The sequence below is a fragment of the Mobula hypostoma genome, chromosome 8 (genome assembly GCF_963921235.1).
Source record: "Mobula hypostoma chromosome 8, sMobHyp1.1, whole genome shotgun sequence".
Taxonomy (NCBI): Eukaryota; Metazoa; Chordata; class Chondrichthyes; order Myliobatiformes; family Myliobatidae; genus Mobula; species Mobula hypostoma.
The window spans coordinates 93,388,160-93,415,441 of record NC_086104.1 but is presented as its reverse complement, the minus strand read 5'-3'; the positions used below and the strand labels follow the sequence as shown (position 1 = coordinate 93,415,441).

The 27,282-nt window shown below is 43.0% G+C and overlaps 2 protein-coding genes across 3 annotated transcripts; both read right to left on the bottom strand.

Moving 5' to 3' along the window:
• Window positions 1–882: 882 nt before the first annotated feature.
• On the bottom strand, window positions 883–7,195 carry gemin6 (gem (nuclear organelle) associated protein 6). Of its 2 annotated transcripts, none has more exons than XM_063056358.1 (3): window positions 5,884–5,903; window positions 4,560–4,713; window positions 883–1,539 (listed from the first exon to the last, which is right to left on the bottom strand). In XM_063056358.1, exons 2-3 carry the CDS (start codon window positions 4,685–4,687, stop codon window positions 1,155–1,157), a joined length of 513 nt encoding a protein of 170 aa, XP_062912428.1. In that variant the 5' UTR covers window positions 4,688–4,713; window positions 5,884–5,903; the 3' UTR covers window positions 883–1,154. The 2 variants fall into 2 exon arrangements, with proteins under 2 accessions (XP_062912428.1, XP_062912429.1); XM_063056359.1 differs by lacking the exon at window positions 5,884–5,903 and adding an exon at window positions 7,147–7,195 and having other exon boundaries at window positions 885–1,539.
• Window positions 7,196–19,566: 12,371 nt separating this feature from the next.
• On the bottom strand, window positions 19,567–21,184 carry LOC134350174 (ADP-ribosylation factor 6-like). The gene is made up of 2 exons (XM_063055145.1): window positions 20,891–21,184; window positions 19,567–20,780 (listed from the first exon to the last, which is right to left on the bottom strand). The coding sequence occupies exon 2, from the start codon at window positions 20,751–20,753 to the stop codon at window positions 20,223–20,225; it is 531 nt and encodes a 176-aa protein (XP_062911215.1). The 5' UTR covers window positions 20,754–20,780; window positions 20,891–21,184; the 3' UTR covers window positions 19,567–20,222.
• Window positions 21,185–27,282: the final 6,098 nt, after the last annotated feature.

Genomic DNA, 27,282 nt, shown 5'->3' with positions numbered 1-27,282 from the left:
GGGAATTGGGGATAATCCTGGAAACATAAACTGGTGAATCTCGTGTCAATGGTACAGAAGTTACTGGAGAGCATTCTTGGAGGTTGAACCAGCTTGGGTTGTTTTCTCTGGAGTGGTGTAGGTAGCGAGAGGACCTGAGAGAAGTTCATAAGAGGCAATATCATTTTCCAGGTCAAAATGTGTAATGCTAGAGAGCATGTATGCAAGGTGAGAAGGGAGTAAGTTCAAAGGAGATACATGGGAGTAAATTTTTCTTTTAAAAGTGTGGGCACCTGGAATACAACACCAGGGCTGGTAGTGGAGGCAAATATGACAAAGCCATTTTAGAGGTTCTTAAACAGGCACTTGAATGGAGGGTTATGGACATACTGAGATTACTAGTTTAAGTAATTCAGCACAACATTGTTAGCTTAAGGACCTATTCCTCTGTTGTACTATTGTAAGATATCATCAAAGAATATTTAGTATCTTATGCTGCCTTTTCTATACTCTTGCATTTGGTACTTTTCCTCAACTCTCATGCCCTGTCCTTTGAGGGGGTTTTGGTGTCTCTCTCTCTCTCTGCCCCTCCACTATGTGGTAAAATGAACATTTCTCCATTTTCTCTGCAGGATTTACAAGATCATTTTCCATCTTAGATTTAGGATTTGCCTGCATGCTCACAGTATTTCTTAAATGTGAGGTATTAAACAGCACTTCCCATTCTATTATAGGAATGTACTTACAAATACTTCTTAAGTTTCACCCCGTCTCCAAAAACTCAAAATCCCCAAAATTCCATTTTCAAAATGTACATATTTCAACTTTTGAATTAGGCATAAATAAATCGCATATATTTTCAAATCTATAACAGTGACAAAGAAACTGTTGTCTTTGTTACATCTTTTACTAATGAACTTCAGAATGGAAGTTGTATATTTACAACAGTACCTTGTGAGATGAAAACATACAAAAACTCAACATGAGATTCTCTTCTGGACAGTTAAAAATGGTACATCGGTTTGGATGACAAGCTCATTTTGAACTTTAGTTTTGCTCTGCACAGCAGCGATTAGAACTGCATCATAATTCTGGACAGGGGAGTGTCTGCAGGAGAATGGTAAATGTTTTACAATGGAGTTGCAGATACTAAATTTACCAGGGAAACTGGTACTCTATTCATTTTTGTCACCGGCTTCAGGGTTACAGTTGATGAGGCTTTGAACTCTAGATAAGATGATTTCATTGGAGCTATTGCAGTCTTCTGCATTATATGGCGGAGAAACAGTCAATACCCCGGCCACACACAGCATCTTATTTTGGTGCCCTTGCTCTGTAACAGGAATCCGGTTTTTCTCCAGCCAGGACTTCAGGCGGAGTTTCCGTTGTTCGAGCTCCTCGTTGCTGTAGGCCCTGCTTCCTACGGGCATGAATAAGGCCGAAAGCCTCTCGGTGGTGTTACTTTCTCCTTCACTGATCAGTTCCACTGCCTGGATCGCATGGCCCATGACGGTCGCAACAGACACCTTCCCAGCATCTACAAAGTTCACCAGAACAACACTAGAAGAAATTAAAGATCCCATTAATCACCAAGGACACCTGACAGCAAAAGATAGACTACTGTTAAAGATGCTTTATCTGAATAGAACAACGGGTGCTGTCAGATGGTCGCCTATTGGCTACACCATGTACTGCTAAGCTAACTGTAGGTGTGCGCGCGTGCGCGCGCACACACACACACACACACACACACACACACACACACACACACTCTCTCTCACACACTTTTCGCTGCAATAACCTCGAAACTGCCCCATGTAGAAGCACTACCTTCCTGGCAGAACATCTGGGGGTCTATTCTGGGCTCAGCATATTGATGCAATCGCAAAGGAAGCAGGCCAGCGGCTATATTTCATTAGGAGTTTGTGGAGATCTGGGACGTCACCGAAGACTCTAGCAGATCACTCTGACCGGTTGCATCACCAACGGGCATAGCAGTGCCAAGCACAGGATCAGAAAAGCTGCGGAGAGTTGTAAACTCAGCCAGCTCCACCCCAGCATCCAGGACACCTTCAATAGGCGGGGCTGCAAGAAGACAGCATCCGTCATTAAGGCCGCCCACCATCCAGGACCTGTCCTCTTCTCATTGCTATCATCAGGGAGGAGACTCCGAAGGTTCACCGTCCTCTGAGTGGAGAATTTCTCCAAGTCGTACCTAAATGCCTGCCCCTTGTTCCCAAACTATGCCTTGTGGCTCTAGATTCCGCAGTCCAAGGAGCCATCCTTAGCTAGTTTTGATGAGATCTCCTGTAAGCCTTCCAAACACCAAAGAATACAGTACTACTCTATCCAATCTATCTCAAAGGGCAAACCAGTGCAGTCATCTCTGGAACCATTCGGGTGAACATCAGCATTCCCTCAAAGGTAAGTATATCCTTTCTTGGGCAAGGGGCAAACCCTGTTGCTCTCCTTGCATCATGTTCTGTGAAACAGCAATAAGACTTGTAAAGACTACAACCAAAACTTAAAAAGCTAATGTAACACTTGACTGCTTTCAATACCTGCACACTGGCCTTAACAGACCAGTGTACAACCACACCTGGAGACTGTACCACCAATTGCTGGGCATTGCCGCTCAGGGTCTTGGACCACATAAGTTTATTTTTGCGAGTGAATATGTTTCTTTACTCAATATTTTGAATTATGTTACTAGCTATTTTTGAATGTTTGTTTGCTATTTTGAATGTCTTGCACCGTGGCCCCAGAGGAGCACTGTCTCATTGAGCTGTATCTATGTATGGTTTGAATGATAATTAAACTTGATTTCATTTGACTTGGGTTCCTTTGACACTACCCAATCATCATTTAACAATTACTTTATTTTTCTATTAGTATGTAAAGTGAATAATCACTTTTTTTAACATTTATATTCCATCTCAAGTTCATTGTCATTCAACTGTATATATGTATGTGGCCAAATAAGACAATGTTCCTCTGGATCAAGGTGCACGACACAGTATGGATAACACACACACACACACAATGTAGTATTACAACAAATAAAGTAACAAATAACAAAATATATTCCAGAATATTGACTTTGAGCATAATGTGCATTTAGGACACACGTTAGGAAAGTGAACAGTATAATGTTACTGGCGCTTTATTAAGTGATGAGACATGGGTGGTGGCAAAGAGTTCAATCGTCTCATGGCCTGGGGGAAGAAGCTGTTGCCTACCAGTCCATCTGCCAGGTCTCAAACGTTTGCTACATCCCAGTCAGGACAAATGATAGCAAGCCAAGGCACAATAGGTATATAAAAAATAAAAAACAAATTCATGTAAGGGGAAGCTAGTCAAATGCACAAGGAAGAAACAAATATGGACCAACAGTCACAAAGTTAGATTGAGAAGGGGAGAGTGCAGTAGCGTAATGGTTAGCGTCACGCTTTGGATGAAAATGTAGATGGGTGGGTTAGTAAGTTTGCAGATGATAGTGTAGAAGACTGGCAAAGAATGCAGCTTGATATAGATCGGATGCAGATATGGGCAGAGAAATGGCAGATGGAGTTTAACCCAGGTAAATGTGAGGTGTTGCACTTCGGTAGGGCAAATGCTAAGCAGAGAAATCTTGGGGTCCAAGTTCCTAGCTCCATGAAAGTGGTTACATGGGTGGATAAGGTGGTTAAGCAGGTTTATGGGATGCTTGCTTTTATTAGTCGAGGCATTAAGTTCAAAAGTCAAGAGGTTATGTTGCAACTTTATAAAACTGGTTAGGTCACAGCTGAAGTATTGTGTACAGTTCTGGCTGCCCCACTACAGGAAGGATGTTGAGGCTTTGAACAGGGTGTAGAAGAGGTTTACCAGGATGCTGCCTGGTTTAGAGGGCATGTGCTGTCACGAGAGGCTCGACAGACTTGGGTTGTTTTCTCTGGAGTAGTGGAGGCTGACGGGAGATCTGACAGAGGTTTATCGGATTGTGAGGCATAGAGAGACGGGGAGCATCTATTTCCCAGAGTAGAAATGTCTAATACCAGAGGGCATGTATTGAAGGTGAGGGGGTAGGTTCAAAGGGGATGTGATGGGTAAGGTTTTTACGCAGATTGTGATGGATGCCTGGAATGCGTTGCCTGGTATGGTGGTGCAGGCAAATACATTAGAGGCTTTTAAGAGACGTTCAGATAGGCACATGGATGAGAAAGATGGAGGGATATGGACATTGTGTAGGCAGGAGGGTTCATTTAGTTTTTAGCTGGTTCGGAACAAATTATGGGCCGGGGGGTGCCCTGCTCCTGTGCTCTGTTACAGCACCAGCTCTAAGATCGGGGTTCATCTCCCGCCACTGTCTGTAAGAAGTTCATACAGTTCTCCCTGTGGCTGTGTGCATTTCCTCACACATTTCAAACACTTAGGGTAAGTCGTGGACGTGCTATGTTACAATGACACACTTCACACTACGTTTCAAAGCCCTGCACAATCTTCACTGATTCGATTTGACACAAATGATGGACTTCACTGTATGTTATGTTCTGATGTACGTGTAACAAATAAAGCTAATCTTTATCTTTATTTTCAATTACCTTCCTGATACTGGATCAACCGTGAAGACCCAGCCCTGGTAAGTGTTCTTTTCATCCGCAGTAACTTTCACTTCTTTATTCAGGTACTTCTCCCATTCTAAAGGTTTCTTTGTCTTCCATTCATTCATATTTACCAGACAATAATATCTCAAATCTATAAAGATACAAACATATACAAATCAAACATTTTATTCTTCAAAGCAAAATGTGAGATATTTATTTGTTGCAGTATTAGAAACCAGCTTGAATATATTCAAAACAATATTGTAAGGCCAGACACAAAATAACCCAGAGTTAAAGGATATACTCTCAGTGGCCACATTATTAGGTACACCTTGTTAATGCAAATATCTAATCAGCCAATCATGTGGCAGCAACTCAATGCATTAAAGCATTAAATCATTAAAGCATGCAGACATGGTCAAGAGGTTCAGTTGTTGTTCAGACCAAACATCAGAATGGGGGAGGAAATGTGATCTAAGTGACTTTGACCATGGAATGATTGTTGGTGCCAGATGGGGTGGTTTGAATATCTCAGAAATTGCTGATCTGGGAAAAAAAACATCCAGTGAGCAGCAGTTCTGTGGGCAAAAACACCTTGTTATTGAGAGAGGTCTGGGTAGGTTTGTCCCATTGAGGCAGAGAAAAGGTGATAGGGTGATGGATGCCAAGAAATGTGGACCGTCTTGTCGACAGGAAGAAAGGAGATTAAAGTTAGGAAGCATAGATCAGACAGGACTCTAGAGAGTTACAAGATAGCCAGGAAGGAGCTGAAGCATCGATTTAGGAGAGCCTGAGGGGGCATGAAGTGGCCTTGGTAAGCAGGATTAAGGAAACACCCAAAGTGCTCTACGCATACGTGACCAACAGGACAATGACTAGAGTGAGGGTAGGACTGATCAGGGATAGAAAAGGAAACGGGTCCCTGGAGTCAGGGGAGGTCCTTAATAATGCTTCGCTCCAGTATTCACCAGTGAGAGGGACAGCATTAAAAAAAAAGCTGATAGGCTAGAACATGTTGATTTCAAGAAAGGATTTGCTGTAACTTTTGAATGAGATGTACCCCACGAAGCATGAGAAGAGATTGCTATGGCTTTGGCGAAGATCTTTGCATCTTCACTGGCCACAGGAGTGGACCAGATGATTGGAGGTTGGTGAATGTTATTCCTCTGTTCAAGAAGAAATGGTGATGATCCTGGGAATTACTGTATAGACCAGTGAGTCTTTCAGCAGTGTTCTTAGAAACAGGATTGACAAGCATTTGCAGAAGCACAGCCTGATTAGGGATAGTCAGCATGACTTTATGAGGCTATGCCTCACAAACCTGATTGAATTTCTTGAGGATGTGACAAAGCACATTGATGAGCGTAGAGCAGTGGATGTAGTGTGTATGGGTTCCATGGTAGGCTCATTCAGGTGTGGGATCCAGGGAAATTTGACTCTGGATTCAGAATGGACTTGTCCACAGAAGGCAGAGGGTGATAGTAGGTGATGTTCTCCTGGAGATCAGTGACCAGTGGTGTTCAACAGGCTTCCGTTCCCGGACTCCAGCTCTTTGTGATGTTTATAAGTAACTTGTATGAGGAAGTGGAAGGATGGATTAGCAATTTTGCAGATGACACCAAGTTTGGTGCAGATATAGATAGTGTAGAAGGTTGCTGTAGACATCGACAGGATGCAGAGCTGGGCTGAGAAGTGGCAGATGGAGCTCTGCCCAGAAAAGTCTCAAGAGATTCACATCGGAAGGTCGAATTTGAAGGCAGAATACAGGGTTAATGGCAGCGTGAAGGAACAGAGGAATCGTGGGATCCATGTCCCTCCCCAGGAAAAAGATACTGTCTGTCCAATCTCTATGCCCCTCATTAACCTCTATCAGATCTCCTCTCAGCCTCTGCAGCTCCTGAGAAAACCTTTTAATGAAGGGTAATCGGCATATTTTCCTGATTTGACCCTTTAACCTGAACCTTTCTGAGTGCAAACTTACCCTGCCCCATGGACATTTTTAAATAAATTTCCCTATCATTAATATTATTCCAACCCCAGAAGAGGATGTGTGTGTGTGTGGGGGGGGGGGGGGGAGATTTAAAAGGGACGCGAGAGGCAACTTTCTCCACAAAGGATTGTGAATATACGGAACAGTTTGCCAGGAGAAGTATTTGAGGCAGATAGAATCACAATATTTAAAACATTTGGACAGCTACATGGCTATGAGTGATCGAATAGGGGACAAAAGCAGGCAAGGGCTGCTAGCTCGGGTAGGCAACTTGGTCACCGTGGACGAGTTGCACCGAAGGGTCCATGATCCATAATAAAAATGACATGCAAGTGGAGCTGTTTTTCGCCTGGGGCCGAGTGACAAACTCTGCGGCATTTAATTCCATAGCGGCCGCTCTGTGCAGGGTTGTGGGCGCGGAATGCCCATGGTGGGAGGTGTGACCCTCCCCAACACCTCGGCCAGCTGTTTCCAGGGCTGTTAGGCCTCGTCCGGCACCCACAGCCATTGAAGCCCCGGACCGTGACCCACCTCCTCCCGCTGCCCGGGACCCGCTCCGCCCGCAGCACCACCACCCACCGCCTTTCCACTCACCCCTCTCTGGCGCTCCGCTATCGTCGTCACCCCTACACCGCCGGCGCTCCACAATGACGTAGAACGCGATGATGTTGCCCGACGTGGTGACATACGCGGAAGCGTGTGGCCGAGCCTCCGGTTGCGTTTACTGGGGGGTCCCGGGGTCGGTTCTCCCTTCCGCAGGAGCCTCCCCGTGACCGTGAAAAGGAGGAGTCCGTCCCGGGCGGTCTGATGTCCTAAACTGATCGACCTTTTCCTGTAGGGATAAGCTCCAGGCTCCAGCATCTACTCAGCTCACACCCACCCACCCCCGCTGGAATGGCCTCGATGGGCCGAATGGCTTCTCTGTCTGTTGGAATGTGAAGCCTGACTCTGCCGGTGCAGGACCGGCATCGATGCGGGGATTCAATCACTCGGCGCACATATCAGCCAGCTGATAGTAAACTCGGCCTGGAGTTGGATTTCAGACTTGAACGGGGCCCTCAACGCAGAAGCCCACATATGCCGAACATAGGGGTTAACGGTTTCCTCTTCCATATTTTCCTCCTAGTTTGCCGAAGGGATGAATAAGAATAGTAGCCTTGCAATCGGTTTCTACTGGGTCGTTACACATAAAGAGCTGCAGGAACTGAGCGGGTCAGGCAACATCCGTGGAGTGAAATGTCAGTCGACGTTTCGGATCGACACACCCTTTATCTCGACTCCATTGTCCATTTCCCTCTATAGGTGTTGTCTGTCCCGCTGAGTCTCTCCAGCGCTTTATATGTTGTTCCTGGTTCCAGTATCTGCCCTCTCTTGTGCCTCTATTCCACTGGATTGTAACTGTATGGGCTGTTACACTTTCGTGCTTGCACTCATTACAAGTACCTGCTTCATTAACAACCCAGACTTCCACACGGGTTGAAAGAAGCCATTCAGCCCATGAGCTATTTGCTAGCTCACGGAACAATCCCATTCCATTATCAAGGAATTGATTGTGGACTTCAGGAAGAGGAGGTCAGGAAAATAAATGCCTATTGACGGGTCAGCAGTGGAAAGGACAAGCAGTTTCAAGTTCCTGAGCGTCAGCATCGCGCGGGATCATCCTCCCGAGTTGTGAAGAAGGGTCTCTGGCCGAAACGTCAACTGTTTATTCCTCTCCATAGATGCTGCTTGACCTGTTGAGTTTCTCTAGCATTTTATAACCATATAACAATTACAGCACGGAAACAGGCCATCTGGGCCTTTCTAGTGTTACTCTTTTCTTCAGCATCTACAGAATCTCTTGTGCATTAAACGCCTCTTATTTATGGGGAGATTGGGAAGTGTTGATGCTCAAGTGAGTTTCTATCTTTCTTGTTTGAGTCCTGACGAAGGGTCTCGGCCTGAAACGTCGACTGCGCCTCTTCCTATAGATGCTGCCTGGCCTGCTGCGTTCACCAGCAACTTTTATGTGTGTTGCTTCTATCTTTCTTATTCTTCAGTTACTGAAGTCTATGAAACTAAAACATAGAAACATAGAAAACCTACAGCACAATACAGGCCCTTCGGCCCACAAGGCTGTGCCGAACATGTCCTTGCCTTAGAAATTACCTAGGGTTACCCATAGCCCTCTATTTTTCTGAGCTCCATGTACCTGTCCAGGAGTCTCTTAAAAGACCCTATTGTATCTGCCTCCACCACTATTGCCGGCAGCCTATTCCACACACTCACCACTCTCTGTGTAAAAAACTTACCCCTGACATCTCCTCTGTACCTACTTCCAAGCACCTTAAAACTATGCCACCCTGTGTTAGCCATTTCAGCCCTGGGAAAAAGCCTCTGATTATCCACACGATCAATGCCTCTCATCATCTTATACACCTCTATCAGGTCTCCTCTCATCCTCCGTCGCTCCAAGGAGAAAAGGCCGAGTTCACTCAACCTACTCTCATAAGGCACGCTCCCCAATCCAGGCAACATCCTTGTAAATCTCCTCTGCACCCTTTCTATGGTTTTCATATCCTTCCTGTATTGAGGAGACCAGAACTGAGCACAGTACTCCAAGTGGGGTCTGACCAGGGTCCTATATAGCTACAACATTACCTTTCGGCTCTTAAACTCAATCCCATGGTTGATGAAGGCCAATACACTGTACGCCTTCTTAACCACAGAGTCAACTTGCGCAGCTGCTTTGAGCGTCCTATGGACTTGGACCCCAAGATCCCTCTGATCCTCCACACCGCCAAGAGTCTTACCATTAAAACTATATTCTGCCATCATATTTGACCTACCAAAATGAACCACCTCATACTTACCTGGGTTAAACTCCATCTGCCACTTCTCAGCCCAGTTTTGCATCCTATCGATGTCCCGCTGTAACCTCTGACAGCCCTCCACACTAACCACAACACCCCCAACCTTTGTGTCATCAGCAAATTTACTAACCCATCCCTCCACTTCTTCATCCAGGTCGTTTATAGAACGTAGTTGGCAGTTAAGAAAGTAAGTGATATATTGGTCTTTATTGTAAGAGGCTTCAGTTGATACATGGGAGTCTGAAGTAATTCCTGTAGTATGGAAAATCCACCCTGAAAATGATATCTCTATTGCATAACTATTTGGAGTATGGGCATTTGTCGATGGGAGCTATGATGAAGTAGGTGGTAGGTAGATTGGGGAACTCTTTCATCTGAATTAACGACAGGTTTTGAAATCTTAATCAAAAATAAACACTGATTGATGATAGTTATCCATTAGTTTGCTCTGAATAGTGGTTGATTGGAATTCCAAGGTTTGACTGAGTGGATATAGGGTAGGACTTGGTGGTCAGCATAGACACAGCAGGCGAAGGTGTTCGGTGCTGGATGACAGCTAACGCATATAATTTAAGAAGTTTAAACGCAAACAACAGAAATTCTGCAGATGCTGGAAATTCAAGCAACACACATAAAAGTTGCTGGTGAACACAGCAGGCCAGGCAGCATCTCTAGGAAGAGGTGCAGTCGACGTTTCAGGCCGAGACCCTTCGTCAGGACTAACTGAAGGAAGTCCTGATGAAGGGTCTCGGCCTGAAACGTTGACTGCACCTCTTCCTAGAGACGCTGCCTGGCCTGCTGCGTTCACCAGCAACTTTTATGTGTGTAATTTAAGAAGTCTTGCACACAGATAGCTGTATTGCTCTCGAGTGTTGCTATCTCTAAGAGGATCGAGAGATAACAACAGATTTGTTGCTTTCGGTTCTCATTTGATTCACTAACTTTCTGTTGAGCCAAATGCAGGTCGTCTCGGCCTCCATCCAGCTGAAACGACCACAATATTCCCTTTGACTTTTGGAGATGAATAGGTCAGCAGCTTGAGATGAAGGAGTTTTCTTTCCACGTCATCTATTCTGTCCATTCTCCCTGTGATATATTGAGGAAGTCTCTGTTTTCTGATAAACTGAACACTTTCTTAGCATTTGAGCTCAAATGCAATGATCTGCCAGCCTCGAGGTAACTAAATCATTTTTTAAAACTCAATTGGCCCTATTATTTTAAAATTCAATTGGCCCTGTTATTTTAAAAATTCAATTAGCCCTATTATTTTAAAATTCAATTGGTCATATTATTTTAGGTTTCCAGGCTCCCAACATTCTTGTTTGCACAGGGACATGGGACACGGTGAGTGGAGGTGCTGCTTTGCAATTCCAGCAACTTGCTGACCTCAGGCACTGCCTGTGAGGAGTTTATATAGTTCCCTTCGGAGACCACGTTAACCATGAAGCACTAAGTCACACTAAACCTACACTAATCCCAATTTTCATTCTGTCCATACTCCCATCAACCACTATTACACTAAACCTATACTAACCCCAATTTTCATTCTCCCATCAACCACTCAGTTACACTAAACCTACACTAATCCCAATTTTCATTCTCCCCATATTCCTATCAACTCTTCTCAGATTCTACCCTTATCTGTAATGTACACTGGCGAACGAACTACCGATCTGCTCACCTTCAGCATGTGGAAGGAAAGCCTGATGGTTGGTGGGACAGGCAGTGTTGAGGAAGCAGGGAATCTGCAGAAGGACTTGGACAGGTTGGCAGAATCGGCGAAGAATTGCCAAATGGAATATAAAGTAGGCACGTGCATATGCAGTTTTGTAGAAGGGATAATGGCATCATCTACTTTCTAATCGGGGAGAAAATTCAGAAGTTGGAGATGCAAAAGGACTTAGGAGTCCGAGTGCAGGATTCCATAAGGGCTAACTTGTAAGATGAATCAGTATTAATAAAGGCAAATGCAACGTTAGCATTCATTGCAAGAGGAAGCAAGAATGTCATGTTGAGACTTTGGTCAGACGGCACTTGGAGTACCGTGAGCGGTTTTGTGCTCGTTATCTAAGGAAGGAAGGGCTGGCACTGGAGAGGGTCCAGTGGAAGTTTACAGGAATGATCCTAGGAATGAAAGGGTTAACGTATGAGGACTGACTACTGGCTCTGGAGTTTAGAAGGATGAGGGAGAATCTCACTGAAATACATCAAATATTGAAAGGTTTGGATAGAGTGGACGTGGAGAGGATGTTTCCAATAGTGGGAGAGCCGAGGAACAGTGGGCAGAGCCTCAGAATACAAGCGCATCCCTTGAGAGCAGAGATGAGGAGGAATTTCATCAGGCAGAGGAGGGTGGTGAATCTGTGGAATTCATTGCCACAGATGTTAAGAACAAACACAAGATTTCCTTGTATTTGGTTGCAGCTGAACCAGAAGCCAGTATTTTTTTAACACAAAGTATGAGTAACGGCTTGCTTAGCTGGTCTCTTTCTGCCCATGACTGATGGAGAGTGGGAGAGTAAACCTGGGAGAAGAGGGCGATCTGCTTTGCTAAAACCAACACTGTAATGTGGAAATACAAAATCTGTACCCAGAGTTCAAATTCTGCAACGGTCCTGAATGGAGGAAGTAAAATTGAATGAGGATCCAAACCATGGATATTATCTACATCAGTGATTCCCAAACTTGACCCCCAGCGCCTCCCTCTCCCTTTCCAGCCATTACATAAAACTATAAAAAACTTTGATTTACGATGCACAGTGAAAGAAAATAGAAACTGCAAATTCAAAGCAGTGACAAGCAATTGCAAAAAAAATTATTCAAATCTATTTAAAGCTACAAATAAAATTGTTAACATGAGAAAGTTTGCAGACGTTGGAATCCAAAGTAATGCACACAAAATGGTGGAGGAACTTCGCAGGTCAGGCTGTGTCTCCGGAAATGAATAAACAGTCGATGTTTCAGGCCAAGACCCTTCTTCTGGATGGGAAAGGAAGGGGGAAAATGCCAAAATAAAAAGGTGAGGGGAGGGGAAGCAGGGTAGCTAAAAGGTGATAGGCGAAGCCAGGTGGGTAGGAAAGATAAAGGGCTGAAGGGGAATAAAATTGTTTATTTAATTACAGTAAAAACAATATTCATCAGCAATTTTAGAGTGTACATTAGTAGTCTAACTATTCACTGTTTCATTGCTTTTTCACCTCTCAATGAGTTCTCACTGTTACCATCAGGTAGGAGGGTACAGAAGCCTGAAGAGACACACTCAGTGATTCAGGAACAGCTTCTTCCCCTCTGCCATCCCATTCCTAAATGGACATTGAAGCTTTGGACACTACCTCACTTTTTTTTTAAAAGTACGGTATTTCTGTTTTTGCACATTTTAAAAAATCTATTCAATATAAGTAATTGATTTACTTGTTTATTTATTATTATGTTTTATTTTATTTATTTTCTCTCTCTCTCTGTCTCTCTCTCTGCTAGGTTTTGTTTTGCATTGATCTGCTGCTGCTAAGTTAGCAAATTTCACATCACGTGTCGGTGATAATAAACCTGATTCTGATTCTGTGATGGATGGGCTTGGTGTAGTGATATCAGCTTCTCAGCATCAGGCTGAAGTCAGTCAGGAGTCTCAGATCTCCACGGTCAGTAATTTGCAAGCTGTTTGTTAGCTTTGAAGGAAGTTGGGTGACTGAAGTGAAACCACACTCCACTAAATATAATGTTGGAACGCCTATAAAGAACACTTTGACCTTTTTCCACAATGCAGGATTCTGTTCAGGAATTCCTTCCTACCACCAAAAGTTTTGATGTGATATTTTTGTACCTGGGCTTCAGCTCAAAGTAATTTTGAAGCAAGATCAGATCTTCCTCCATCCTTCCTGTTAATTCCTCATTACAAGTGGTCAGGAATAGAACAATTGAAGATCAAACATTTATAATAAGTAATTCCTTTCTTAGATTAAGCCTGCAATCCCTCAGCTGCCCCGCTTGCTACGGAGCGCCCCCCACCCTCTAAGAAACTCCCACCACCCCCAGAGGGTGATATCGTCCACTTTGGGAACCGCAGATCTACATGATAAGTAACGTTGTGTGTACTTGCCTAACTTTAACTATCTTGTATGGTTCCTGTAACTGTCTCTTTTACCATGATATAGAACTAAACTTTCCATACTTTCCTTTCAGCTGATGTACAGTGCAGAATCATTGTCGGACCTTATCTGGAGATTAGACTTAAACTTATAAAATAGGAAGAAATGAAAGGAAGTGCAGCACAATGTAACAAAAAGAAATTGTTTGATTGTATTCCCTTTTGTGTTTGCACATGGACACTTCAGTGGAAGTGATATAGACTGTACAGGATGTGTACGCTGATGCAGTCGCTGTAGACTGAAAGTTCTCCTAATGTAATGGTAAGCTGAATATGTTGTACTCAGATCTAACCTAAAGGGAAAATTGCAAGAGAGTGTGGCATTGGATGTAACACAAAAAACATTGCTGTATTAGTAGCTTAACACCCTGGGAAAGGTTTCACTGCTAAATGTAATAATATGAGGGTGTAGTTTCATTTCAAATCTGATATTTTTTTACTCCACAGTTCACAAGAATTTAGTAAATTTAAAGTTTCATATTTGGTGGAATGAATAGATTTGGCTAAAATATAAAGATTGCCCAATTTCATGTCACTCAGAAATACCTTGCATCACTTAATTTATGGTGAGAGAGAAAGAGAATTGTTTTAAATTTAAGATTTGAAAGTCAGCAAGTGAATCTACAGAGAGAATCCCAAAAGGGGGTCAAAACTGCGCTGATTTTGGTCTCACTCACAGACTCCCTGAATCTGCTCGGTTCTGTAATTGGTTTTGTTGTTTGCCCTGTAGTCAGTACATCCTGAATGGTATCTGTTGTCATTTCCTGCTGTTAAGTTGCTGTCCTGTGATTATTTAATTTTTGCTGACGGAGACCTGAGTTTGCTACATTCTTATCATGTTCTGTGACCCTTTGGAGGGTGAGCTGTAAGCTTGCTGTGAGATTTAGTGTCTGCCTGCTCTCTGAGCTTTGGCCTCTAGAAAAGACCCCTGCTCGCCAATTCATGGTAAAGATACCAATGAGCCAGTCCTCACCTTAACATCGTCACTTCATTCACATGTAACCACTTGCCATATTTTTTTTAAAACTGAGCTGTAGATAATGGCAGTAAACTTGGTGGCCACTTTATTAGGTACACCGGTACACCTACTAATTAATAGAAATATCTAATCAGCCAATCAAGTGGCAGCAACTCAATGCATAAAAGCATGCAGACATGGACAAGAGGTTCAGTTGTTGTTCAGACCAAACATCGGAATGGGGATGACTTTGGCCGTGGAATGACTGTTGGTACCAGATGGGGTGGTTTGAGTATCTCAGAAACTGCTGATCTGGGATTTTCACACATGGCAGTCTCTTGAGTTTACAGAGAATGGTGCAAAAAGCAAAGAGCATCCAGTGAGTGGCAGTTCTGTGGGTGAAAATGCCTTATTAATAAGAGAGGTCAGAGGAAAATGGCTGGACTAGTTCAAGCTTACAGAAAGGCAGAAAACATCTCAAGTAACCATGGATTACAACAGTGGTGGCCAGAGAGCATCTCCGAACGCATAACATGTCGAACTTTGCAGTGGATGGGCTTCAGCAGTAGAAAACTACGAAAATACATTCAGTGTGTAAATGCCAACGTTATGATAAAACTTCATTTCTTTCGACAAGGTTAAACATTTCCATCACCACACACACAAAGGAAATTCAATCATCTGTTAAGATATTTATCTTCAATATTAGTACACTGGAGGACTGATTCTGAATGCAAACATGGGGTTGGTAAAAATACACACTTTTCCTGCTGTTAGTGTGCCAGGACTTGACTAGTTTTTTTGTTCCATGGGGACTGTTATTAGTCTAACAGAGTCCCTAAAAATGGCAAAACCCTTTTCAATCTTTTCACTACAGAATCTTCATTTGTATATTTATAAGTAGATTGTATCACATTAGAAAACATACTGAGAACATAGTAGTAAGCATAATTGAAATACCCATTTAGTTATATCAATGAAATAGATTTTGTTCTGAGTTTTGTGGTCATACTGTACTGTGCATTAGAGCATTTGTAACTCAAATGTCCATCATTCTTCAAGATATCGCAATGTCGCGTAAATCCCTCCCCCTCTATCTTCTCCCTTCTGTTCCGCCACTCTACCCCTCAACCTTTCCCCCTGTCCTCCCTTACCCCCCATTCTCAGACAAGCTTTTAACCTGCAAGTGACGTTTTCTAAAGTTCACGTTGCAGTTTACAGTCTGATGTCTTCTCCAAAATCATCTCACCGAGGAAGGCTTCAGCCAATCGACAAGGCAGACATCTATCATTTTGGTCTGGCCACAGTTGACTTCAGTTCTCAATGGTCCATTGCGGACATCCCACCTCTCCCAGAAGTTCCGGGACTCTCCCACATATTGTTAGCGGCTCCCTGATGCCCATCAATTATATACAATACTATATCCAGGAAATCGATCTTTTTGAGAGCGAGTGAGAGGGAGAGGAAGAGAGAGAGAGAAAGACAGAGACAGAGACAGAGCGAGCATCCTGATTGGTCTCTCTTTGTGCTAAGTGGACCTATCAGTTTTCTCTGGGGGGCAGGCTTTACAGTCGACCTCTCTCTCTCTCTTTCATTGTCCATCAGTTCAGTTTCGTGTCCTGCAGCATCATGGCAGAGTGTTCCAAAGATAGAAAACAATAAACGTACGTCACCCCAGACTACACTTAAGTGTACCCCTGCCTAATAGGGGTCAAAATAATGACAGTGTTGCTGGCTGCACTGTTTGCAACAGTGACTTTTCTATTACTCATGGTGGGTTAAAATGTCAAGGACATGTTGAGGTGAGTTTAACAGGTGTCATTCGTTCATTAGCATAGCTAACGTTATTTAAACTAGCTGGCTAGCTGCTAAGGAGCTACTCTATTGATGTCCTACGTGATGAGGCCAAACTCCCTGTAGACTTGCTTAAAGTTGTAATAGAATAAAAAAACGACTCCATGATATTGAGAGAACAGGACATTCGGGAGATAGATGTGAGCAACCCTGAAATTCACCGCCCAGATGAACAGCTTTTTACTGGGTACCTGGCAAGGAGGCAGTTGCTAAGCGAGGAAGCACAAGAGATCCCCCTTACAAGACAAAGCAGTTCTTCAAAGATGCCAGAGGATTCTATGTCAAGTGCTTTCAAAAAATCTTGGAGAAGTTCCCAATGAGAGACCAAACCTTGAAAAATCTGTCAGTGGTCAATACAGAGAGCCAAGATGAGGTGAATCCAGAGCAGATATTGCCTTTGGCAGAGAGATTTCCAAATGTGATCAAGGCAGATGCAAGAGAACAGCTCCACATGGAAGTCCTGGATTATGTCTCAACTAACCCTGAAGGACTGGTGCCAAACTACAAAAGTTTGCTAGTTGTTGGGTTCTGGGGGAAGCTGTCCAAAGTAAAATCTGTGAGCACAGGGCAGTTGAGATTCAAAGACCTCTGCCAGTTGATGAAGCTGCTTTTGGTGCTGCCAAATTCTAAATGTGATGCAGAAAGGGCATTCAGCATGGTGCATCACATTAAGACAGAATTCAGAAGTCAGCTGTCTCACAAAAGACTTGCGAATCTGATGTCTTGCAAAATTAACAAATTCATTAACAAAGACTGCTATGAGGTTGAGACTTCCAGCAAAATGCTCAAATCTGACAAGCAAGCCACATCACAGTACAAAGAAAGTTTGCAAAAGTAATAGAAAAGCATTAGCATTTAGCTATTAGCATTGAGACATATACCCTTGGAGGTCGATGGGGGGGTGGTGGTGGATATGGGGTTGCGGGGGGCAGGGGTGGTGGTGCTACCTTCCTGAAATGAGTTTTTGCAGGGTGGGGTGTGTGCCATTGCCTAGTCTGTTCCAATAAATAGGTTTAGAACTTATTAAAATATCGATAATTTCCTTAAATGTTATATCCGGGAGTAAATTAATTCTCATAAAGTCTCCTGAGGACAAATTGGAATTTAGAAGATGTGCTGCAGATGCTGAGAGTCTAGAGTAACAGAGACAAAATGTTGGAGGAAATCAAGCAGGTCAGGCAGCATCTATGGAGAGGAATAAATAGTTGATGTTTTGGGCCGAGACTCTTCATAGGTATCCAAATTAGAATCTGGATACTGCTGTTCTAAACCACATGATGAATATCCACAAATTTTCATGTGCAAATAGAAACAACGTGTGATTGATTCAGTGGTCACAGAGTGGGTTGGAGAAACGGAAAAACCTGGGCTCTTTTACACAATCCTCCACCTTCAACTTTATGCCTTCCTCAAGTGACACACCATCGAGGACATCTTCAAAAGGTAATGCCTCAGAAAGGCAGCATCTATCATTAAGGACCTCCGCCTCCCAAAACCCAGGGCATACCCTCTTTTCATTGCTACCATCAAGGAGGAGGTACAGGAGTGCGAAGACACTCTCTCAGTGTTTTAGAAACAGCTTCTTCCTCTCCGCCAATTTCAATGAACCTATGAACTCACTATTTTTTACTCTCTTTTGTGCACGATTTATTTATTTTAAATATATATACTTTATTATAATTTACAGTATGTTTTTTGTATTACGCTGTACTGCTGCTACGAAACAACAAATTTCACATCATATCTCAATAATCAATGGCAGCCTCACTCTGCTCCCATGTCTTATGGTCTATAATAAACCTGATTCTGATTCTGAATCAAAGTTAAGATTATAAGATCAGTAGAGATGGGGAACGAGTGCCGCACTATGTCAATTAATGCTCAAATGAGGCAATCCATATACCTGTTGTAAATTTTTATAAGAGTCAAAAAAGGAGACCGTTCAGCCCGTCAGAAATATCCCGGGTCTCTGGCAGAGAAATCTCTGCTCCCACCCATTGCCCAGCCTTTTCACTGTAGCTCTGTGACTCTCCTTCTCCCTCAAGTTCCTTGTTCAAAGCAACAATTGACTCCATTCTGTCCACTCTCAGCCACGGGACCCCAAGTGCTGGCTACTCGTGGTGTGAAACATGTCCTTCTTTCACCCCTTGCCTTCTTCTAATTACTTTTAGGTTATGTTCTCTGGTTCTGGATTCCTCCACCAATGGGACAGTTTCTCGTTCCTCATTCTAAATCGTTCATAATTTTGACCACTTCTGTCAAGCTCCTCTCAGCCTAATGAAAATCACAAGGCTGTAGACTTGGAAATCTGTAATTTAAAAGAAAAAGTGCTAGAAACACCCAGCAAATCATGGAGAGAGAAGTGGTGAACATTTCAGATCCAAGGTCCTCAGTTTCATCTTTTAACCTTCTCTGCTCTAAAGTGAACCGCTCAGTTCCCCATTTGACTCAAGTCCTCCTCCCTAATACCATTCTGTAAAATATTTTCTGCTTCTATTTTTACTAACTTTACACAAACAGGTGGTCCTCTACTTCCATGGTACCTTTGAATCAATAAATGGAGTTTAATAAGCCATAAAAAAGTCCCTTTAGGATTTGAACACAACAAAGCAACTGTTGACCAGCTGTGTATGTGTCAAACACAAGACTTTGAACAAAATAAAGCAATATTTGAAATGACAGCCTCATGAAAATCAGAAAGCTGCAGACTTGGAAATCCGTCCTAAAAAAGTGCCAGAGAAACCCAGCAGGTCAGGCAGCTTCTGCAGGGAGAGAAACTAGGAACTTTTCATTGAAAGGATTCCAGAAATTTAGTGTTCCATTCTGTTGTTACTGCAGACCAGTTTTAACTGCACAAATACTGATTAAGTTACTTTCAGGGCACCTTTGTGGAGTGCCTGGTAATCTCAAAATTTTCAAATTGACAGTAGTTGAATAGAGTTCCTTTGTGATCTGGCTCAAGCACGTTGCTGATTTCTTTTTAAGTGTCCATTTACAATCCCAGGCTTGGCAAACCTCTCATGAGGTTTCATGGCCTCGGGCCGGTCTTGCTTATTTGCAAATACCAGGACCATCTGAAAAACCAATAGTGCATTGCACATGAAACTCAGCAATAATCTAGGGTTTCAGAAATGAAGTACGCTAATTCAGTTTCTAATTATGCAATTTCCTGGTTTATTGGGAAATCACAATATTTTATGCATTAAGAGCGTATTTGCAAGAAAATTATTAAAATAAATATAACTTTTGTCATATATTGTTAATTTTCAACTTGATGTTACAGAAGTACAGCAAAACAGTAGTACTACCACAATGTTCTGCTTCCAATACATTATTGCATAACAACAGAAGTGTTAATCTCAGTCAATTCTCACTTCTCCAAATAATAAGAACATATATTCCAACTGCTATATTATCAGATAAAAACATCAAATCTCTGTTGTCAAAACTTGAAAAAAAAACTCTGGAATTGTAATTTAACATAATTTCTGAACTAAATTCTAAACGCTACGTGGTATTTAAGTGTTGGAACACAAAGATAAAACAATCATTTAGTGTAAGTGATTGGCTTTTTACCAATCTTCTGATGAACTTTATAACCATCAACTTTCCTGAAATGAATTAGTAAAAGATTTTCTTCCTATAGCTTATACTGAGAATGTAATAAAGGCAGCTTTCACTGGACTGTTGGCTAACTTTGCAGTTCCTGCTAATAAACTCAATGGCACAAGGCAGAAGCAATTTATCACATCCTGGCTACATCATTAAAAGCAGCTCCTCTTCATTTGAATTGGTTCCATGTCCACTCCGCCAAGCCGAAAGCAATGAGTTTGGGCGAGTCTGTGAAGTTTGAACTTTCTTCTCAAGAAGTCTTATAGTTCGAAGTGAGCCAGGTCAGCCCTTCATAAAGTCCATCACCAGTGGTTGCTGAGGAAGGCTGGACATACCAGTTGCGGTCTCTTATCCTGGTCAGTCCCAGCTTTTCTTGGATCTCGTGAGGTTTCATGGCCTCGGGCAGGTCTTGCTTATTCGCAAATACCAGAATGATGGCGTCGCGCATTTCTCTGTCATTGATGATGCGGTAGAGCTCTTGCCTGGCTTCGTCAATGCGGTCCCGGTCAGCACAATCCACCACGAAGATCAGCCCCTGGGTGCCTGTGTAATAGTGCCTCCAAAGGGGTCGGATCTTGTCCTGGCCACCCACATCCCAGATGTTGAACTTCACATTCCGGTACGTCACTGTCTCCACGTTAAAACCTACAGTGGGGATGGTGGTGGTGGGCTGTCCCAGTTTGAGTTTGTACAGGACAGTGGTCTTCCCGGCTGCATCCAGGCCTAGCATCAAAATCCGCATTTCTTTGTTTCCAAAGATCTTTGACAGGAATTTACCCATTTTTTTCAATCAACATCAAGTACGATCCTGGAAACAACAAGTTAAACTTTAACAGAGTATCCACACCCTCAGGAAATAAACTTAAAACTACCAGTCTTGTCAGAAATATTTGTTGAATAAAAAAAAACAAAAGGAACCTGTTCCAGGGGAGGTTTTCCAGCTGCAACAAAGGCAACGGTGAAGAAAGACTTCTTGCTGTTCTGTCACTTCCTTCTAGTTTGTCCAGACAAAAGCAAATGTTGACAAGGGAAAAGTTTTCTTCCTGACCTAAGATCTCAGACTGCAGCATTTAATCCCTGTTTTAAGAAAAGGAAGTCGTACGGATTCTGAAATCCATTGTCCTTGCCAATGCTGAGAGACTATCAATTTGTAAGATTAACGACTCCAAAATAACTGCACAAATTCCAAAAGAGTGCAGAATGAAACTGATTTGAAACACTTGCTCACTCTCCTCCTGCCCTATTCAGTGTGAGTTTGAGGCCTCGCACAGGCCTAGGAAAGCCATCTGCTGGAGAAGACTGGGAATTGTTCACTAGACTTCCTTGCATCTAATTCATCCATTTAACTAAATGTATTGAACGCAGTTCAACAAAAATGACATTAATAAGTTATTAAAGAATTCATAAAACAAGTTTAAAAATTTGTATGTGAAGTCCTCATTCAAATAAATTGCTGCAAAAAACAGTCAAGGCAAATAAAATAATATCATCCTTTTGAATTTTACTCCTCTGGTAACCAAATGCTTTATACTTTATACTTTATTGTCGCCAAACAATTGATACGAGAACGTACAATCATCACAGCCATATTCGATTCTGCACTTCCTGCTCTCTGGATTACAAATCGATAGTAAATACTAACAATTTAAATTATAAATCATAAATAGAAAATAGAAAAATGGAAAGCAAGGTAGTGCAAAAAAAACCGAGAGGCAGGTCTGGATATTTGGAGGGTACAGCCCAGATCCGGGTCAGGATCTGTTCAGCGGTCTTATCACAGTTGGAAAGAAGCTGTTCCCAAATCTGGCCGTACGAGTTTTCAAGCTCCTGAACCTTCTCCCAGAGGGAAGAGGGACGAAAAGTGTGTTGGCTGGGTGGTTTGTGTGCTTGATTATCCTGGCAGCACTGCTCCGACAGAGTGCGGTATAAAGTGAGTCCAAGGACGGAAGACTGGTTTGTGTGATGTTGCGCGCCGTGTTCACGATTTTCTGCAGCTTCTTCCGGTCTTGGACAGGACAACTTCCATACCAGGTTGTGATGCATCCTAGGAGAATGCTTTCTACGGTGCATCTATAAAAATTAGTGAGGGTTTTTGGGGACAGGCCAAATTTCTTTAGTTTCCTCAGGAAGTAAAGGCGCTGGTAGGCCTTCTTGGCAGTGGACTCTGCTTGGTTGGACCAAGTCAGGTCATTTGTGATATTGACCCTGAGGAACTTAAAGCTTTTAACCTGTTCCACTTGTGCACCACTGATGTAAATTGGGCCATGCAGTCCACTACACCTTCTGAAGTCAACAACCAATTCCTTCATCTTGCTGACGTTGAGGGATAGGTTATTGTCTTTACACCATGCCACCAGGTTCTTAATTTCCTCTCTGTACTCAAACTCATCATTACCCAAGATACGGCCTACAAATAGACCTGAACAGTCTTCTTCATTATTTACTTTTCACTATACTAAACATCAATTGCCGCAAAATTTACTTTAAAAATTATTTCATTTACTTATCAATATTATTCAGTATAAGCTTTTATTCATAGTTCAAGCTTAGGCAAAAGGTGGTGGTGTGTGGACAGTATTCTGCTTGGAGATTGGTGAACAGTGCTGTTTTACAGGGATCTATTCTGGGACCCTTGCAACTTGTGATATTTTCATAAATGACTGGATGCTTGGATGAAGAAGTAGAAGGGTGGGTTAATATGTCCGCGGATGAAGCATAGGTTAGTGGAGTTGTGGATCATGAAGATGGTTGCTATAATTGAATTGACTTTATTTCTTACATCCTTCACATACATGAGGAGTAAAAATCTTTACATTACATCTCCGTCTAAATGTGCAATGTGCAATCATAGTAATTTATAATAGATAGATCAGTCAATGTAACATAGAAATACACTCAAATCAGCATGAGTTCATCAGTCTGATGGCCTGGTGGAAGAAGCTGTCCCAGAGCCTGTTGGGTCTGGCTTTTATGCTGCCGTACTGTTTCCCGGATGGTAGCAGCTGGAATAGATTGTGGTTGGGTGACTCGGGTTCCCAATGATCCAATGGGCCCTTTTTTCACACCTGTCTTTGTAAATGTCCTTAATCATGGGAAGTTCACAACTACAGATGCACTGGGCTGTCCACACCACTCTCTGCAGGATCCTGCAATTAAGGGAGGTACAGTTCCCATACCAGGCAGTGATGCAGCCAGTCAGGATGCTCCCAATTGTGCCCCTATAGAAAGTTCTTCAGATTTGGGGGCTCATACCAAACTTCCTCAACCGTCTGAGGTGAAAGAAGCACTGTTGTGCCTTTTTCACCACACAGCTGATGTGTACAGACCACGTGAGGTCCTCAGTGATGTGGATGCCGAGGAACTTAAAGCAGTTCACCCTCTCAGCCCCAGATCCATTGATATCAATAGGGGCTAGCCTGTCTCCATTCCTCCTGTAGTCCACAACCAGCTCCTTTGTTTTTCCGACATTGAGGGAGAGGTTGTTTTCTTGACACTCACCGTATGAGAGAGAGATTACTTCTTCCCCATAGGCCACCTCATTATTGTTTGAGATTAGGCCAATCAATGTAGTGTAGCACCATAGGCAACCGGGGGTGGGGGGGGGCGCAGTAGTGTAGTGGTTAGCACAACGCTTCACAGTACCAGCAACTTGGGCTCAATTCCCATCGCTGCCTGTAAGGAGTTTGTACATTCTCCCCGTAACCACGTGGGTTTCCTCCGGGTGCTCCGGTTTCCTCCCACAGTCCAAAAATGTACCGGTTGGTCGATTAATTGGTCATTGTGAATTGTGCTGTGATTAGGCTCGGATTAAATCGGGGTTTCTGGGCAGCGCAGCTCAAAGGGCCAGAAGGGCCTATTCCGCACTGTATCTCAATAAACAAACAAACCAACAGGGCATTGTCAGCCTACAAAGATCGGCGATGGGCTCAGAGTGGCAGATTGAGTGATACACCTTGGAGGTTAAATTTGAAGGCAGAACACAAGGTTAAAGGCAGAATTCTTCACCGTGTGGCAAAACAGAGGAAACTTGGAGTCCTGGTCCTCAGATCCCTCAAGGTTGATAGGGTGGTGAAGAAGGCATGTTTTGTGCTGGCCTTCACAGTTGGGGGATTGGGTTGTTAAGAAGGCAGGGAACTGAGTTCAAGGGCTTCAAGTTAATGTTGCAGCTTTATAAAATTCTAGTTAGACCACACTTGGATTATTGTTTTCGGTTCTGGTAGCTTCATTGAAGGAAAGATGTGGAAGTTTTAGAGAAGGTGCAGAGGAGATTTACTGGACTAGAGAACACACCTTATGAGGAAAGGTTAAGCAAGCAAGGGCTTTTCATTTAGAGTGAAGGAGGATGAGTGGTGACTTGATAGAGATGTACAAAATAATGAGGCATACATCGAGTGAGACTTTTTCCAGAGCAGAAATGACCAGTTCAAAGGAGCATAATTTTAAGATGATTGGAGAAAAGTATAGGGGGAAAGTTAGAGGCAAGATTTTTTTACACGGTTGTAGATGCATGGAACACCCTGCAGGGATACTGGTAGAAGCAGATACAGGAGGAACATATAAGAGACTCTTAGATGGGCACATGGATGAATGAAAAGTGTAGGGTTATGTGGGATGGAGGGAGGGGTTAGATTGATCTTGGAGTAAGTTAAAAGTTGGCACAACATTGTGGGCCGAAGGGCCTGTACTCTGTGGTACTGTTCACTCTGGACACTTGCCGTTGCTTTTAAGGGTTACTAATTGCATGCTAACCAAATCTGTTCTCCGAGTTCAGTTGATCATTTTTAACAATTTCCAGATTTGTTTTTGTTCTGCAATCATACAGTGTCTTAATTGTTTAAGTACATGTCTGGCTCCGTGATTCACTAAAATGTCACCTTCCCAGGTCATGTCACACTCTGTACGTATCCATCTTCACTTTTGTTGTTGCAAAGCTATTTCTCTATCATCCACATTTGTAAGTTTGCATGTTTATTCTGTTTAATTTCGTGCACAGGGGACACACAGAAGATCAAAATCACTGCCACATGGGAACAGCCCTCAGCTCCCCATTACCTTGCTACAAGATTCATTTCACTCCAAATTTCCCAATGCACTTAATTTAAAACTTATATCCTTAGTTAGAAACTTTCTCCATGGTTCACATTACCATCTTTCCAAAATATCCTTTGCTCCTTTTACAACATTGTACAACAAACTGTCACCCCTGTTTATGAACCCTCTTTGTTACCAGCATAACATTCTGCCAGCTCAGCTTATCCCAGCTCCCTACTTGTGTCTCTTCCTTTAAGTAACCTAGATAGATATTGTGAGCAATTCTGGGCTCCTTATCTAAGAAAGGATGGGCAGCATTGGAGGGGTTCCAGGGGAGGTTCATGAGAATGATCCAGGAATGAAAGGGTTAACGTACCAGGAGTGTTTGATGGCGCGAGGCCTCTACTCGCTAGAGTTTATAAGAATGAGGGGGTGATTTCACTGAATTCTTTGCAATATTGAAAGGCTTCGATAGAGTGGATGTGAAGAAGATATTTCCTATAGCAAGATTCAAAATTGTTTAATGTCATTTCCTGAACATAAGTGTAAAGGAGAACGAAACAGTTGTTACTCTGGATCCGACGCAGCACAGAAACACAATAATAATATCAAAACACAGTAAATATAAATACATAAGATAGCCTATATACATAGATTGATTACCTGTCCATTGAGTGATGTGAGGCTGGACATAAGGTGATTGACAGGAAATAGCGGTGGAGTTAGTGGGTGGAGGTGTTGATCAGCCTTACCGCTTGGGGAAAGTAACCGTTTCTGAGTCTGCTGATTCTACATCGCCTCCTGCCTGATGGGAGTGTTGGATAAACAGACCATCAGCAGGCTGGGTGGGATTCTTCATGATATTGCTGGCCCTTCTCGCGGTCTTTTGCCGGGAGAGCGATGAGGAGAGAAGACGCGAATGGAGAGAGTTTGTAGACCGCCGGATGGGGTGGACTTGGAGCAAGGGTCCGAAGGGCTGCGACGATCGGAGGAGGTCGATGGTGGACGATCGACTTATCAGTGAGCTCCAACATTGCGCAACAGACTGTTTAATAAGATTGGGCCCTTTTTTCTTTTTTTCATTTCTTTACTAACCATATAGTCAAAGTAAGAATTATAAAGCTTAATCGTTTAATCGCATATTGTGTACTGTTTGTTATTTCGGGGTACTGATTTGTAACAGGGAGACACATCACGCAGCATCCACCCAAACGAGATTTCTTAAGTTTGGCTGAACCGGGGGTTATCACCCCCTCTATTAAGCCACTAGCCAAAGGTGACGGTGATGCCGATGGTGGGTAAACTGGTGCTAGTGTGGTTTGATAGGTTCTTGATTAGTCAGGGTGTCAAAGGTTATGGGGAGAAGTCAGGAGAATAGGGTTAAGAGGGTTAATAAATTGGCCATGATGAAATTTCTGAGTCGACTCTTTCATTTTTTAATTTCATTTCAAAAGTTTAATTATTATACATTCAGCCATGTGGATTATCAGACGTGCATCAATGACTTTTATTCACCTCGTAGTTTCTACCTTATAACAAGCTTTGGGAGAATCAGGGACTTGCAGTCAGCCATTGATAAATCTCCTAGTAAATGCCCAGAAACTGGATTGCACTCATTCTCGGTGCACTCAGTGGCCACTTTATTAGGTACACCTGTACACCTGCTCGTTAATGCAAATATCCAATCAGCCTATCACGTGGCAGCATCTCAATGCATAAAAGCATTGCCCACTTGGTCAAAAGTCTTTTAAAAGTTGCTTGAATTTTCTGCATTTGGAACCATTTGTCAAAGGGGAACTCACAAAATTCTTGAAGCTGTGCACCCAAAGAATGCAAGTTGGTAGATCTGAAAATTAAGCTGGAGAGCTATGTTGATGAGAGATGGAGTGTGTTGCTTGAGCTTCATTATAACAATGCAGAAAGCTCAGACCGATACGTCACAGTCGAAGCGGGATGAAAAATTATAGTGACAGGCAACAGATAGCTCTGTGGTCTGATTGTAGGTACTCCACAAGATTACCCCATTCTGTATTTGATCTCTCCATTGTAGCGGAAACCACATTGCACACAATCTATGTACTCCGTAGACTTGAAGAGGTGCGTGAATTCCTGCGTCATCTGGAGAGACCGGCAGGAAATGGTGAAGGGATAGGAGATGCAGGTCCCGCTGTTGCACCGGAGAGTCCTGTGGGAAGGGTGTAATTAGTGGGAATGGGTCAGGGAATTGGCTGCTCAAAAATGCGGAGGGGAGGGGAAGGTATCTCTGGTGGTGGGTGAGT